Genomic DNA, 13886 nt, shown 5'->3' with positions numbered 1-13886 from the left:
TTTCTTAGCATGCTAAGAAATTTCTATCCGCTTGAAAACGATCGGCCGGACGAATCTCCGCGGATAAATATCCGCTAGGCCGTACAGACGACCGGATTTGTCCGCTGGTACTGATCCGCGGATGGATGCCATTTTTTGGCTTCACACCAAGCAATATAAGTCTTCCAGACCTTATAATAGATCTTCCTAGTGACAGCTTTTCTTGCATTCGCTAGGGTAGACACCACTGGTCCAGAGATGCCATGGTCCTTTAACACCCTGGCTTCAATAGCCATGCCATCAAATTTAGAGACTGTAAATTGGGGTGGAAGATAGGACCTTGAGACAGTAGATCGGGGCGACGTGGAAGCGACCATGGCCAGTCTATTGTTAGTCTCACAATCTCCGGGAACCAAGGCCTTCTGGGCCAGGCTGATGCCACCAGATTGACCGGAACTCCTTCTCTGCGAATCCTGCGCTACAAATATGGAAGGAGAAGGACCGGAGGGAAAGCACAAACCAGGGAGTACTGGTTCCATGAACTACCAGAGCATCTGCTCCGATTGCCAGAGGATCTCTTGTGCGGGATACAAACTGCTGTAGCTTGTTGTTGAACCTGGATGCCAGTAGGTTGCCCTCTGTAATGTTGGCCAATTACCTGGAACACCTCTGGGTGTAGGGACCATTCCCCTGGGCAGATCTGCTGGCGGCTGAGATAATCCGCATTCCAGTTCTCTACTCCTGGGATATGGACTGCCGATGTAACTGGCACATGTCCCTCTGCACAGGCTAGTATCTGAAGCACCTCCTTCAGAGCTGAACGACTCCTGGTACCACCTTGGTGATTTATATATGCCACTGCAGTGGCACTGTTAGACTGTACCCTGATAGGACAGTCCTGAAGCTCCAACATCGAGGACTGTAAGGCCAGACGTATTTCCCGTAATTCCAAGACATTGATGGGCAGGATCTGTTCTGTCCTTGACTATTTTCCTGTGAGCCATACTAGGGTCGCTCCCCAGCCTGAGAGACTGGCATCTGTAGTCAGTACTCTCCAAGTTATCGGGAGAAAGGATTTTCTCTCTCATAGGTTCTGATCCTGCAACCACCAGTTTAGACTTAAGCATGTCTCAGGGGATAAGCGCATTGGATAATCCAGGGCTCTTCTTCTAATCTAGGTATAGGGCACCACCTCAACGGGGATACCATGCTTCCTAGAAGACTCATACATAGTCGAATAGAGGGTTGTCTTGTGCCCCTTATCTGACACACCTGAACCTTCAAGACACAGATCCATATGGGTGGCAAGAATACTATTGCTTGTTTAGGATCAGACCTAAATACTTTAGACTTTAAGTTGGTCTCAAGGCTGATTTTTCAGTGGTTATGATGATCCAGCCTTAGCGCTTCAAATACTGCACTGTGTACCTTATGCTCTGTTCTAGAGCCTGGGCTGAGTGATCGCTGAGCAAGAGGTCATCCAGATACCCGAGCACCAGAATCCCTTGGGCCTTTAGAAGACTCAGTACTGGTGCTAGGACCTTTGTAAACACCCGAGAAGCTGTAGCAAGCCTGAAGGGTAGAGCCACAAACTGAAAAAGACGTTCCTCTACTAGGAACTTCTGATAAGGCTGAAAGATAGGTACATGTAGATACGCGTCCTTTATATCTATGGAGGCTAGAAAGTCTCCCCTTTGGAGTGAGGTTACTACTGAGCGGACAGATTCCATCTGGTAGGACTGTATCAATAGATACTTGTTCAGGGATCTTGGGTCCAAAATGGGCCTTGTGTCTCTGTTCGATTTCTGAACCGTGAACAGGTTTTAGTAAAAACCTATGCCCCTTTCGAATACAGGAACCTCTACAATCACTCCTTGATGCACTAGATCAGGGGTCCTAAAACTATGGCCTGCGGGCCACATGTGGCCCACCGAGGACATTTATCCGGCCCATCCCACCCATGGTCGGATTCCCCCACACGAAAGGCCAGGCCTTGGTGCGGGCCGGTTGTAACACAGCGGGAGACTGCTGCATCATGGAGCTCACTGTTAAAAGTTTGGAAGCACTGCTGATGGTGGCTTGCATGTGGATTTTGTGAACACAAGTGGAATTTTGAACTAAAGTGGATGAGTTAAAAAACAGGAGTTAAGACATGAGTTTTCTAAACTGTAAGTAACATCTTAAACTTCCTACAAGTAATTATATTGTAACTGGGAAATGTGTGCTAGCAGGGTTGAAGGTTTTGCTCAGTGCACAGTGTGCCACATGTATGCAAAATTGGTGCAACAGCTCCAGGAAGGATACCGTTGTGACAGATGTGAGCAGGTCGCCCTTCTGGAAGCTCGCATTAGAGATCTGGAGGAGCAAGTTGCAACACTGGGCAGAAAGGACAACCTTGAAAGGGGTCCTCTGCTCGCTGAGCAGGTGGTCAGTAAGGGTGATGTGGAGGGTGGAGGGGCAAGTCAGGATTATCAGATAGGAAGATGGGTTAATGTAGTTAGAGGGAGTTGAAGGGGCTTGCAGAAAAGCCCCTGTGCATCAAAACAAATTTGCCAAGTAGGGTGAAGATGTGGAGGTGGCAAACACAGAGGTGGCAGCCCTAGATGTCACTGCTACCCCTGACAGCCGGGAGTGCAACCCATCTAGTAGAGGAGGTGAGGGGAGTGGAGGTAGGCCTAGACAGTTGGTGGTAATAGGGGATTCTAGTATTAGAAGGACTCATAGAATAATTTATCTCCAGAATCGCCTCAACCGAATGGTTTGCTGTCTCCCTGGTGCCAGGGTTCGGCATGTGGTGGACCGGGTGGATAAATTACTGGGAGGGGCTGGGCATGACCCAGCTGTCTTGGTCCACGTTGGAACCAATGACAGTATACATGGAAGGTGGAGGCTCCTTAATCAATTTAAAGAACTAGGCTGCAAGATGAAGGGAAGGACCTCCAAGGTGATATTCTCTGAAATATTGCCTGTGCCATGCGCAACACAGGAAAGGCAGGGGGAGATTAGAGAGCTGAATGCATGGCTAAAGACCTGGTGTAGGAAGGAGGGATTTGGGTTTCTAGAGCACTGGGCTGACTTTTCATTGGGGTGCCACCTATATGCTAAAGACGGTTTGCACTTGAATGGAAGGGGGTCTGATGTGCTGGGGGAGAGGTTTATGGGAATGCTGGAGGAGTATTTAAACTAAACTAGACTTGAGGGGGGAGGGTGAACTAGAATTACATCGGGCACACAGGTCAGTTATGGGTCAGACATTAATGGAGAGTGGAATGGGGATAGATGGGGGGAGGGTTATGGCAGGTGACAAAGTTCCCATGTTGCAAACAGCCATTGGAAACTATAGTGCCATTTGTACTACTAAAAATGATATGAAAAACACCAGAGAAAAATGTAATAATACATTTAAGTGTTTGTTCACCAATGCCAGAAGTCTGCCAAGCAAAACAGGCGAGTTGGAAGCTCTGGTGCATGAGGAGACCTATGATGTAATCGGTATTGCTAAAACTTGGCTTCAATCCTCACATGACTGGGCTATTAATTTTCCTGGCTATGCTCTCTTTCGGAAAGACAGGGTAATAAGGAAAGGTGACGGGCTCTGTCTCTATGTGAGAAGTGACCTCAAAGCAAGCAAGAAAGAGGACCTGGTTGATGGAGAGTGTGATAAAGCTGAAGCATTATGGGTGGAACTGCATACAGATGTGCGTAGTTCAAAGTTAATCATTAGAGTTTGTTATAGACCACCCAATGTTAACGAGGAGGTGGAGACTCTGCTCCTTGCACAGATGGAAAGGGCTGCAAGGGCTGGGACAGTGATAATAATGGGGTAATGGGGGATTTTACAGTGAGTACAAAAAATCCTATTTTCTCTTATCGTCCATGGACGGACACAGCTCCTTAAATCTTGACAAGTGGGACGTCCCCAAGCAGTGTCAAAAACGAGGGGTGGGAAATATATCAGTAAAACCAATTTTAACTTCACCCCAAAACAAGCAGAGCTCCTCAACGGAGGAGGTGCAACTTTAAACAGCCGCCTGCAAAAATTTGCGGCCGAAAGAAGCATCATAAGATGCACTCACAGCAACTATGTAAATTCTGGAAAAAGCGTGAACAGACGAGCAAGTGGCCGCCTCGCACACCTGTGAGACCGATGCATGATGTCGGAAAGGGGGGCCCGCCCCTGAAGAGCATAGGCCTGTGTGACAGTCTATCTGATCCACCGAGAAATGGTGGTCGACGAGACCGCCAGGCCCTTTTGTGGACCAGACACCGACACAAAAGAAAGTCAGATCTCCGAAACGGAGCCGTAGCAGGCTGGTACACCCACAAAGCGTGTACCACGCCTAAAGTATGAAAGGCAACCTCCGCAGGATGCGCCGGCCGAGGACAGAAGGATGGAAGAACAATGTCCTTATTCCGGCGAAAGGCCGAAACCACCTTCGGAAGAAGGGAAGGTCGCGGGCGCATCACCACCTAATCCTCATGGAAGATCAAGCATGGCGGCTTGCAAGACAAGACCGCCAACTCAGAAACCCCTCTAACAGAGGTTAAGGCCACTAAAGGGGCCATCTTCTGAGATAGTGTCAAGAGAAAATCTCTCTGATGTTTCCAAAAGGTAGGTTCCTGAAGAACCGAGAGCACCAGAGTCAAAACTTATGGGGGAAGAGATGGGCCAAGAGGGGAAAGTATATGACAAATCCCCTGCACAAAAAAAGGGACCCACCAGGGAACAGGCAGAAAAAGGCCACTGAAAGAACACAGCCAAGGCTGAAATCTGCCCCCAAACTGTGCTTTAAGCTATTTTTAGATCCACTCCAAGCTGTAAAAACAGCGGGACCCTGGACACCGAGTACGTCCGTGGACGTCACTCCATCCCTTCGCACCAAGAGATGTAGGCCTGCCAGGTGCGATGGTAGATCCTCCGGAAGAAGACTACCATGCCCTCAGCATTGTCGAGATGACCGAGTCGGACAGACCCCGGTCACTTAAAGTCTGGCCAATAGCCATGTTGAGCAAGTCAGTAACTGTACAACAGGAGGAAGTATGGGACCTTGAGACAGAGGGATCTCCCGCCCTGGCAACCGCCAGGGTACCAGCGCGACTGACGCATCTGTACCAGATCACTAGACCTGGCCACTAACTTCGACACCCTTGCGGTGGAGACGAGCAGCCAGGAGATCCATGCCCTGTGAGGCTCACCTCCTGCAGGGGAGCCGAAACACCCCAAGCAACAAGACCAGTCGCCCTGGTCCAGCATCTGGCGACTCCAGTAGTCCGCCTGCCGGTTTACCTGATGGTAGACCGAAGCCACGGCCGTGGCGTTGTCTGGCTGAAACCAGATCGGACGACCTTGCAACCTCCTCGACCACGAGGAGAAGCATAGCCTGATCGCCTAAAATAGTAGGACAATGAACGGTAGACAGCACCTGGTCTTCCCAGCCGGTCTCCCACCCAGGCACTAGCCAGGCCCTACCGAGACCAGACGAGAGCAGGCACATTCAGGGAGGGTCTGAATGGGAATAACACATCCACTAGGTCTAAGACAGTAGCTGCTTTTAGAAGAAAGTCGTCCAAGTAGCCAATGAGGCAAAGCCTTGCTGTCGCAACAAAGTTAGGATAAGTCCGCGCTCCTAGCTGAAAACCCATGGTGCTGACACCAGATCAAAAGGGAAGGCCACAGGCTGACAGAGACCCTCTCTCATCACGAAGCACAGAAAAAACACTGACATGCGCAAAGCGGGACATGCATGTCCGAGAACGCCAGGACGTCCCCCGGATGGAGCGCAGCTACCACCGAACAAATGGATTCCATGCGGAACTACCCGACGTTCACAAAAGGTATTCAGGGCCTGAGGCCCATAGAAAACCCCACACCTCTCGTCCTGCAGGAAAGGTAAAATTACCCGGCAGCTTAGCAAGTCTCACACTGCCCAAGGCAGACCGACGGGCCGGGAGAGGAAGACACAAGGAAAGAACTTTGTTCTGTGGATAGGAGGAAACCCTATCTAGTACTCAGAAGAGATCACCTTGCAGACCCACTGGTCAAAGAGCAGGGAGATTTCACCGAATTGTGAACCTGCAAGCCGCCCCCCCCCCCCCCCCCCCTCACCTAGAGACAGGGAGGGAAGGCTACATACATTGGCAGGATTTGGGTGCCGGCGTGATCGGCTTATGCACCCAGAGATGGATCAGTCCCCCAGCTGGGCCTTTAACGGCCTGGGAGGGTTGCGCATAAATAATACACACACATAGGGCCAGATCAGTGGAGATACGACGGCGTATCTCCAGATACGCCGTCGCGCCGTCGTATCTCTGCGTTGTGCCGTCGTATCTATGCGCCTGATTCTTAGAATCAGTTACGCATAGATATCTATTAGATCCGACAGGCGTAAGTCTCTTACGCCGTCGGATCGTAAGTGCATTTTTACGCTGGCCACTAGGGGCGTGTACGCTGATTTACGTGTCGAAATATGTAAAACAGCTAGATACACAAATTCACGAACGTACGCCCGGCCGACGCAGTAAAGTTACGCCGTTTACGTCAGGCTTTTCCCGGCGTATAGTTACCCCTGCTATATGGTGGCGTAAGTGCGGCGTACCAATGTTAAGTATGGCCGTCGTTCCCGCGCCGAAATTTGAAAATTTTACGTAGTTTGCGTAACTCGTCCGTGAATGGGGCTGGACGTAATTTACGTTCACGTCAAAACCAATACGTCCTTGCGGCGTATTAGGAGCAATGCACACTGGGAGATTTCCACGGACGGCGCATGCGCCGTTCGTGAAAAACGTCAATCACGTCGGGTCACAGAACATTTACATAAAACACGCCCCCCTGTTTCAAATTTGAATTAGGCGGGCTTACACCGGCCGATTTACGCTACGCCGCCGCAACTTACGGAGCAAGTGCTTTGAGAATACAGCACTTGCCCGTCTAAGTTGCGGAGGCATAACGTAAATCGGATTCGTTACGGCGCCGCAAAGATACGCCGCTGGACGAGAATCTGGCCTATAGTGTGTATGTATATTATGTAGGTGTATGCACACATGCCTTTGGAGGAAATCGAAGTACCCGGAAAAAACCCACACAGACACAGGGAGCGACAATGCAAGCTCCAGCCAGATTGGCGTCAGTGTCCGGATGCGAACCAATGACTCTCTTGCTGCCAAGTAATGGAGTTAACCACTACACCACCGTGTGCATTAAAAACCATTCTGAAACAGAAGCCCTGGATAACAAGGGCGCAGCATTCAATGGGGCATCACAGACCTATATGATGTACTGGACCAGCTGGTCCGCTAGCCTAATAACTTTGGGAGAGAGTCGGTGCTCCTCCACTGTCTGGTGCAAAATGCTCAATCCGTGAGTGACTGAGACCCCAGAGTAGTGGCCACAATAGGCCGCAATTCAGACCCCAGCATGGTAAACATGGAAAGGGTCAGTACTTCGGATCTTCTATCAGTCAGATCCATACAAGCGGGGGTTCCCGCAATAGGGAGAGTGGTCAGCTATACATGACACCCGGAGGGTCCACCACCGGAGAAGAAGCCCACCTTTTGAAAAGGCTCTCCTCAAAGGGGCACTGAACCACCCGGCGGTGAGGGACTATAAAAGCCCTTAGTGGCTTTTCTCATTCCGCATTTTAGAAATTATCAAAGAAGGGCACAGAAGGAAAAAACCTACACAGGGCGGTCTGATTTGTGTGATCCAAAAAAGACAGAGCCCTCGGCGGAAACCCAGCTGCACTATCCAGCTTAAGAGAGTCCCTTGCAGCAGTGAGAAGCGCACCCATAAATGCCTTATCCTGCTTCTTTTTTTTTTTCTCTAACCAGGTACCTGGTCCATGGCTCCATAACAGAGCATTCCCCAGGGGATAACTGATGGGCAAGCACTAAGACTCATGGGGTTGCTAGACAACAATGATGCTATTGTCAAATTCTCGATTTACCCTGCCATTTGTGTGGCATTTCCCTTTTGGTTGTTTAAATGGAATATTTCTCTGTATACATTTCATTTTTGAGCGCAACATTGTAGTATTTTTTCATGGGGGGTTATGTCACCGTTCCGACATCACTAGAGGTGGTTATTTGTTTCAGCAGCTTTATATATTTCACATGTTTTATTGCATTGCAAGTTATCACATTGTCGCCTTGAGGAAGAAAATAAAAAACTAGAATACTGTCCACATTGTAGTCTGGCAGTAATGACTGTTAAAATTGCTTGATTGAGAAGAAAATACTCACAATGTAGAAGAAGGATTGGTGGTCAGATTTAGGATCCAGCTTGTTTTTATTAATGAAGTATTCCACAGTCACTGATTGCTGGCTGTCACATGAAGAGGGCCCTGCCACGGACAACACTTTAAGGAAGCTCTTACTCTCCGAATAGAATGGATGAACCCAGGCAAATGCACGATTCATAAGATTCTCTTTTTCTGTATTCTCTTCCAAGAAGAGTTTTCCCTTAGGAAAAGACATAAAAAATGATATTTACTACTTATTCTTCTGTAAATGACCCTGACATTCCAACTTAACATCACAGAAATCCCTATATGCCTTTGTCTGAAAATGCAATTATTCCACCCTAAAGCACGTTCAAACTCTAAAAAATAAATAAAAAAAATTCACTGGTGAAACTAAAAGATAAAAAGCCAAAAACAGAAAACTAATGCAGCCACCTTAAATGTGGTGGCTGCATTAGCTTTATGTTTTTGGCTTATTTTTTTATTTTTTTTCACCAGGTGATCTGTAACACACTTCCCATTTTAGAGTCGCCCCCCCTATCTATGTAGGAGCAATAAAAACACCCTTGGACAGCGAGCAAACTCCTATTTTGTATTGAGAGGTATAGACTCCAGAGAGAGAGAGATATAATTTTGCTTCTGTACAAAGCAACCCAACCAAGTTATATACCCCAATAAACAAAAACAAAACAAAGCAAATGACTGTTCCTTGTCTCTAAAAGTGATATATGGAAGTCTGGCAGCAGGGTGATATGGTGGATGATAGTAACTAGTAGCAACCATCCGCTACACAAATATAATGCTTCATATCTAATAATCAATCCAGATATATAATAAACATAGAAAGCTATAGAGGAAAATAAAATGAAAACTAATAAACTAAGAATTATAATTGATAACACAGCATTAGAGAAGAAAACTAAGAAAAAGTATCTGCAAGTTTTGGGCAACTATAAGAATGGTAAGGTTTATAAATGGCAAAGCACTGAGCTGGTGGACATGGATTCTGGTGACGAATAAAACCATGACCAGTGACATTTGCTTTAGAGGAGTCTCCTAAAGTTCCTGCTAATGGAAAACCATTACTGAATAAGCATGGTGAGAGACATGTTCATCCTTTCTCTCCAAGATGGTAATAATGTGGGACATTTCCCTCACAGAAGGAGGGATTCTAAAAATGTCACCCCATAACAGATTTGAGCCTTTAAAGTATCTCAGAGATGATCAAATAAGGTAAAGATTAATAGGCAATCACCCATATGAATTGAATTATCCCAGGAATCAGTAGGCTATCCTGAAGAAAGAAATTAAAGGGGTTGTAAAGGTAAAAAAAAAAAAATCCCTAAATAGCTTTCTTTACCTTAATGCAGTCCTCCTTCACTTACCTCATCCTTCCATTTTGCATTTAAATGTCCTTATTTTTTCTGAGAAATCCTCACTTCCTGTTCTTCTGTCTGTAACTACACACAGTAATGTAAGGCTTTCTCCCTGGTGTGGAGAAAGCCTCTTGAGGGGGAGGGGGCGAGCAGGCAAGTCAGGACACTCTCTACTTTGCAGATAGAGAAAGAAGCTGTGTGTTAGTGGGCGTCCTGACTCTCCTGTAGTCCAAGGGAGGGGGCGAGCACGACACTCCACACCAGGGAGAAAGCCTCGCATAATTGTGTGTAGTTACAGACAGAAGAACAGGAAGTGAGGATTTCTCAGAAGAAATAAGGACATTTAAAAGCAAAATGGAAGGATGAGGTAAGTGAAAGAAGACTGCACTAAGGTAAAGAAAGCTATTTAGGGAACAAAAAAAGTTACCTTTACAACCCCTTTAATGATATACAGTGAGGATTCTGCCTGTGTACAGTAGTTTATTTATTCAGTGTCCTTTGCCTTCACCGTGACTCTGTCTTTCCTCCGAAGACCGTCTTTGGAATGAAATGCATTAGGGAAATGTATTCCGGTGATGTCAGCACGCTGGCTTGCACAGGACGATGGCGGCTTTTTCTTTGATGCTTTGATTATATTCCTTGTCTGTAGGTATTTTAGCCTACAATATGTGGATTCTCCTTCATATGAGATCATATTGAGTTTATATACTTACCTGTAAGAAATTCAAGAGCCATATTCCCATCTGTGAGCAGTTTAAACTATAGGTTATTTGCTTCTGATGTTTATAAAAGTTGCTTCTAGTGTGTGTGTGGTTGGTCATGAGCAGCACAAGCGGAGAGCAAGCTATCCATGGACAGCATAAAGCTATAGAAGGTCGGGCCTTTTTTGGCACTTTTTGTTTACAAGTTTAAATCAGTATTTTTTGCTAGAAAATTATTTATAACCCCCAAACTATAAATTTTTTAGCAGAGACTCTAGGGAATAAAATGGCGATTGTTGCAATTTTTTTTATGTCTCATGGTTTTTTAAATGCAATGTTTTTAGAAAAAAGACACTTTAATGAAAAAAAATTAAATTCAAGTTAGACTTACCGGTAACTAAGGATGCGCTCCGGCGTGTTCGCATACTCCATGTGCAGAGCCCGCCAGGAAGTCGGCACCGCGTTGCGCTAATCACAGGCAGGGAGACATTATCCCAATGCTCGGCTGCAGAGATCGGGAAATGTAACATAAACACATACGTTAGTCACAGCATAGCATATTAAAACACTAGGGCTGGTCGTTGCTGTCCTGAAAGACTTCTGGAAAACAAGTTACCGGTAAGTCTAACTTGAATTTTCCCATGGTGTCTTTCAGGACAGCACCTTGAGAGGATAACAGAGACTTACCACCTTAGGGCGGGACAACAGCCTGTAGGACCTTTCTGCCGAATGCCTGGTCACCGGCAGATGTGAGGTCCAATCTGTAATGCAGCACAAACGTATGGTAGTTTGACCACATTGCTGCTTTGCAAATTTGCTCAGGGGTGGCACCAGCTCGCTCTGCCCATGTGGTCGCAAGTGCTCTTGTTGAATGAGCACAGATTCCTACTGGTGGCACGATGTCTGCATGAGAGTAGGCCTCCCAAATAGATAACTTTAACCATCTGGCCAAGGTAACTTTTGAAGCTTGGCAACCTTTCTTGTTGCCTCCAAAAAGAACAAATAATGAATCTGTGCATCTGAAGTTCTTTGTTATTTCCAAGTAGCATAACAAAGCCCTTCTTACATCTAACATATGAAAAAAAACGTTTCTTTCTCCCCTGAGGGATTTGCACAGAAGGTAGGTAGCACAATATCCTGGGAGCGATTCCCTGTTGACGCTACCTTAGGCAAAAATTTTGGATCTGTTCTCAGAACAATTCTATCTGAAAATAAAGATAAATAAGGTTCCCTTATTGATAGGGCATGTAATTCACTGATCCTGCGCGCTGACGTGATAGCGACCAGGAACAACGTTTTTAAAGTACGATCTCATCTTTTAAAGGTTCAAATGGCCTTCCTGACAGGGATTGTAGAACTACTGAGAGATTCCATTTCGGGAAACCCTTAATCTAAACCGGTCTAGACCTAGTAAGGGCTTTGAAGAACCCAACTACTAGCGGTTCTGAGGCCACGGATCTTTCCAGAAACACTGACAAGGCAGATACTTGTACCTTTAAAGTACTGATTGCCAGACCCTTATCTGCTCCATCTTGCAAAAACTCTAAAATGGACCCAAGATCGTTTCGGTCTTGACCAGACGAGTTACACCAAGAAGTATACACTTTTCTACTGGAGTCTCTTTTCTACTGAAAGGACCACTCCAGACCTCTTGAAAGGACTTCCTGATTTTTCCACCAATAAAGTGACCTCTTCACTCGTGATGGAATTTTTATCTGAGTGTCTAGGGATCTGAGATTGTGATCCCACGACCTCAGGAGAAAGGCTTGTAGGCACCTGAAATGTAGTCTTGCCCATTGAATGGCCGGCATCGTTGAAGTCAGGACTCCTAATGCCAACATTACCTGCCTTATTGTTAAAGGCTGGTTGGACTGTAGCCGCAACACGGCATCCTGAACTTTGACCTTTTTCTCCTGTGGAAGAAACATTTTTTGGCTCACCGAATCGACTTGGTAACCCAAGAAAAGAATCTCCTGAGATGGAACTAGGGATGATTTTTGTAAATTCAAAATCCAGCCCAGAGATTCCAGGTGGTTCTGCGCCCTGGATAGGTGACTGTCTAGTAACCCTTCTTTCGATGGGGTGAAGAATAATAGGTCATCTAGGTAGGGTATAACTGCCACCCCTTGTAGACGAAGCAGGACTAGGGCTTCTGCCATTACCTTGGTAAAAGTTTGAGGCGAAGATGACAGCCTGAATGGAAGGGCCCTGTATTGCAGTTAATGGACTACTCCCTCCATTTTTACTGCTAGCCTGAGATACTTCTGTGACTGAGGGGAGGTTGGGATATGCAGATATGCGTCCCTCAAATCTATTGACGTCTGGTGTCAAATCTATTGACGTCTAGCGTCAATAGATTCTTTACCGAAAAGATTGAATCCATCTTGAACTTTCTGTATTTGACAGATTTGTTTAGAGGCTTCCAGTCTGGTTATAGCGTCAGAAATGACTGGATGGACTGGAAATGTCCGACCGTTGGGCTCACTTAGACCCGCATACATGCGGTCATGTAAACTCAACTCCCTTTTCTCCTCACTTAGGCCTAACGTGACATGAATGGCCCTAAGTAAGCCATCTACCTCCTCTAGGGAAAATTTTAACCTTGAAGGAGAAGCTGCTGACTCCTCTCCTGAGTCCTCTGAATCCTCATTAAGAGGTATCTGGGGCTGTCCCTCCCTGGTGAGAGGTTCTTCAGCTAAAGGTTCTACCGCTGGTATGGTCACCGACCCCTGGGAGGACTGTGAAGTGGAGGCCTGAGAGTCAGCCGGGGTAACTAAAGAGTCACGAAAAGTTTGAATCGTGGCAAATAGTTCCTTATTTACAGAGGCCATCAACTCTTCACGTACAGAGGCTGATTCCTCCTAAACTAAAGAAGATATGCAGGTGCTGCATAATGCTTTTTTCCAATTCTCTCCCATCTTTGTCCTACATGAAGGACATTTCTTTTTTGGGTCAGAGCTCTTGACCTGGAGAGAAGAAAAAGGGGGAGAAAGCAGGGCAATTCTTAGTGAGACCTTGTCTCCATAGGTGAACCCCCCTCACAGGTGCACTAGGAAAGGAAAGTGAACTTCCAGTGCCCAGACAGGCCCCTAGAGGGTATAGTAAAAAAGAGAGAGACCGGAACAATACAGGTAAGAGAAAAGGCAGACTTTAACCGCTGCCTCCTACCTGAACCTTGCTGGCGCCTGTGCCTGTCCCCACCGCCGTAATCTCTGCATCCTTCATTAGCAGTGTACAGCGCTTAAACAGTGGCTTCCACACCGTTTCCAGACTCCCTTAGTGCCACTGCACCGGACCAGAAACGGAAGTAGGCCCCAGCCTCGGCCCTGCCTCTTCCCCCTGTGTCGTGCCGGAAACGACGCTGCGCTGTTCCGGCCACGCCAAAATGTCATCGATGCACGCATTTGAACGTCACTAGATCCCCACGTTTTTCGGCTCTCCCCGAGCACTGAAGGAGGAAGAGGAACCCGGACACCCCCGCTCCGATCGGATTGGCCAGGAGGACCGACAGTCTCGTCGGAAGAAAAAAAGAAAGAGGGAAGCCCTTCTTTCAGGAACACCTGAGAGGTACTGACTCCCCCCCCCACCGAAGA

General features: G+C 47.0%; 1 protein-coding gene across 1 annotated transcript in view; it reads right to left on the bottom strand.

Moving 5' to 3' along the window:
• LOC120910398 (alpha-2-macroglobulin-like protein 1) overlaps positions 1 to 13886 on the bottom strand; it is a 268848-nt gene that overhangs the window by 163576 nt on the left and 91386 nt on the right. The window contains exon 12 of the mRNA XM_040322155.1: positions 8218 to 8436. Coding sequence (XP_040178089.1) covers positions 8218 to 8436 — 219 coding nt within the window. The remainder of the gene's footprint in view (positions 1 to 8217; positions 8437 to 13886) is intronic.

The sequence above is a fragment of the Rana temporaria genome, chromosome 8 (genome assembly GCF_905171775.1).
Source record: "Rana temporaria chromosome 8, aRanTem1.1, whole genome shotgun sequence".
NCBI classification, from domain to species: domain Eukaryota; kingdom Metazoa; phylum Chordata; class Amphibia; order Anura; family Ranidae; genus Rana; species Rana temporaria.
This window is presented reverse-complemented; position numbering and strand designations above follow the sequence as displayed.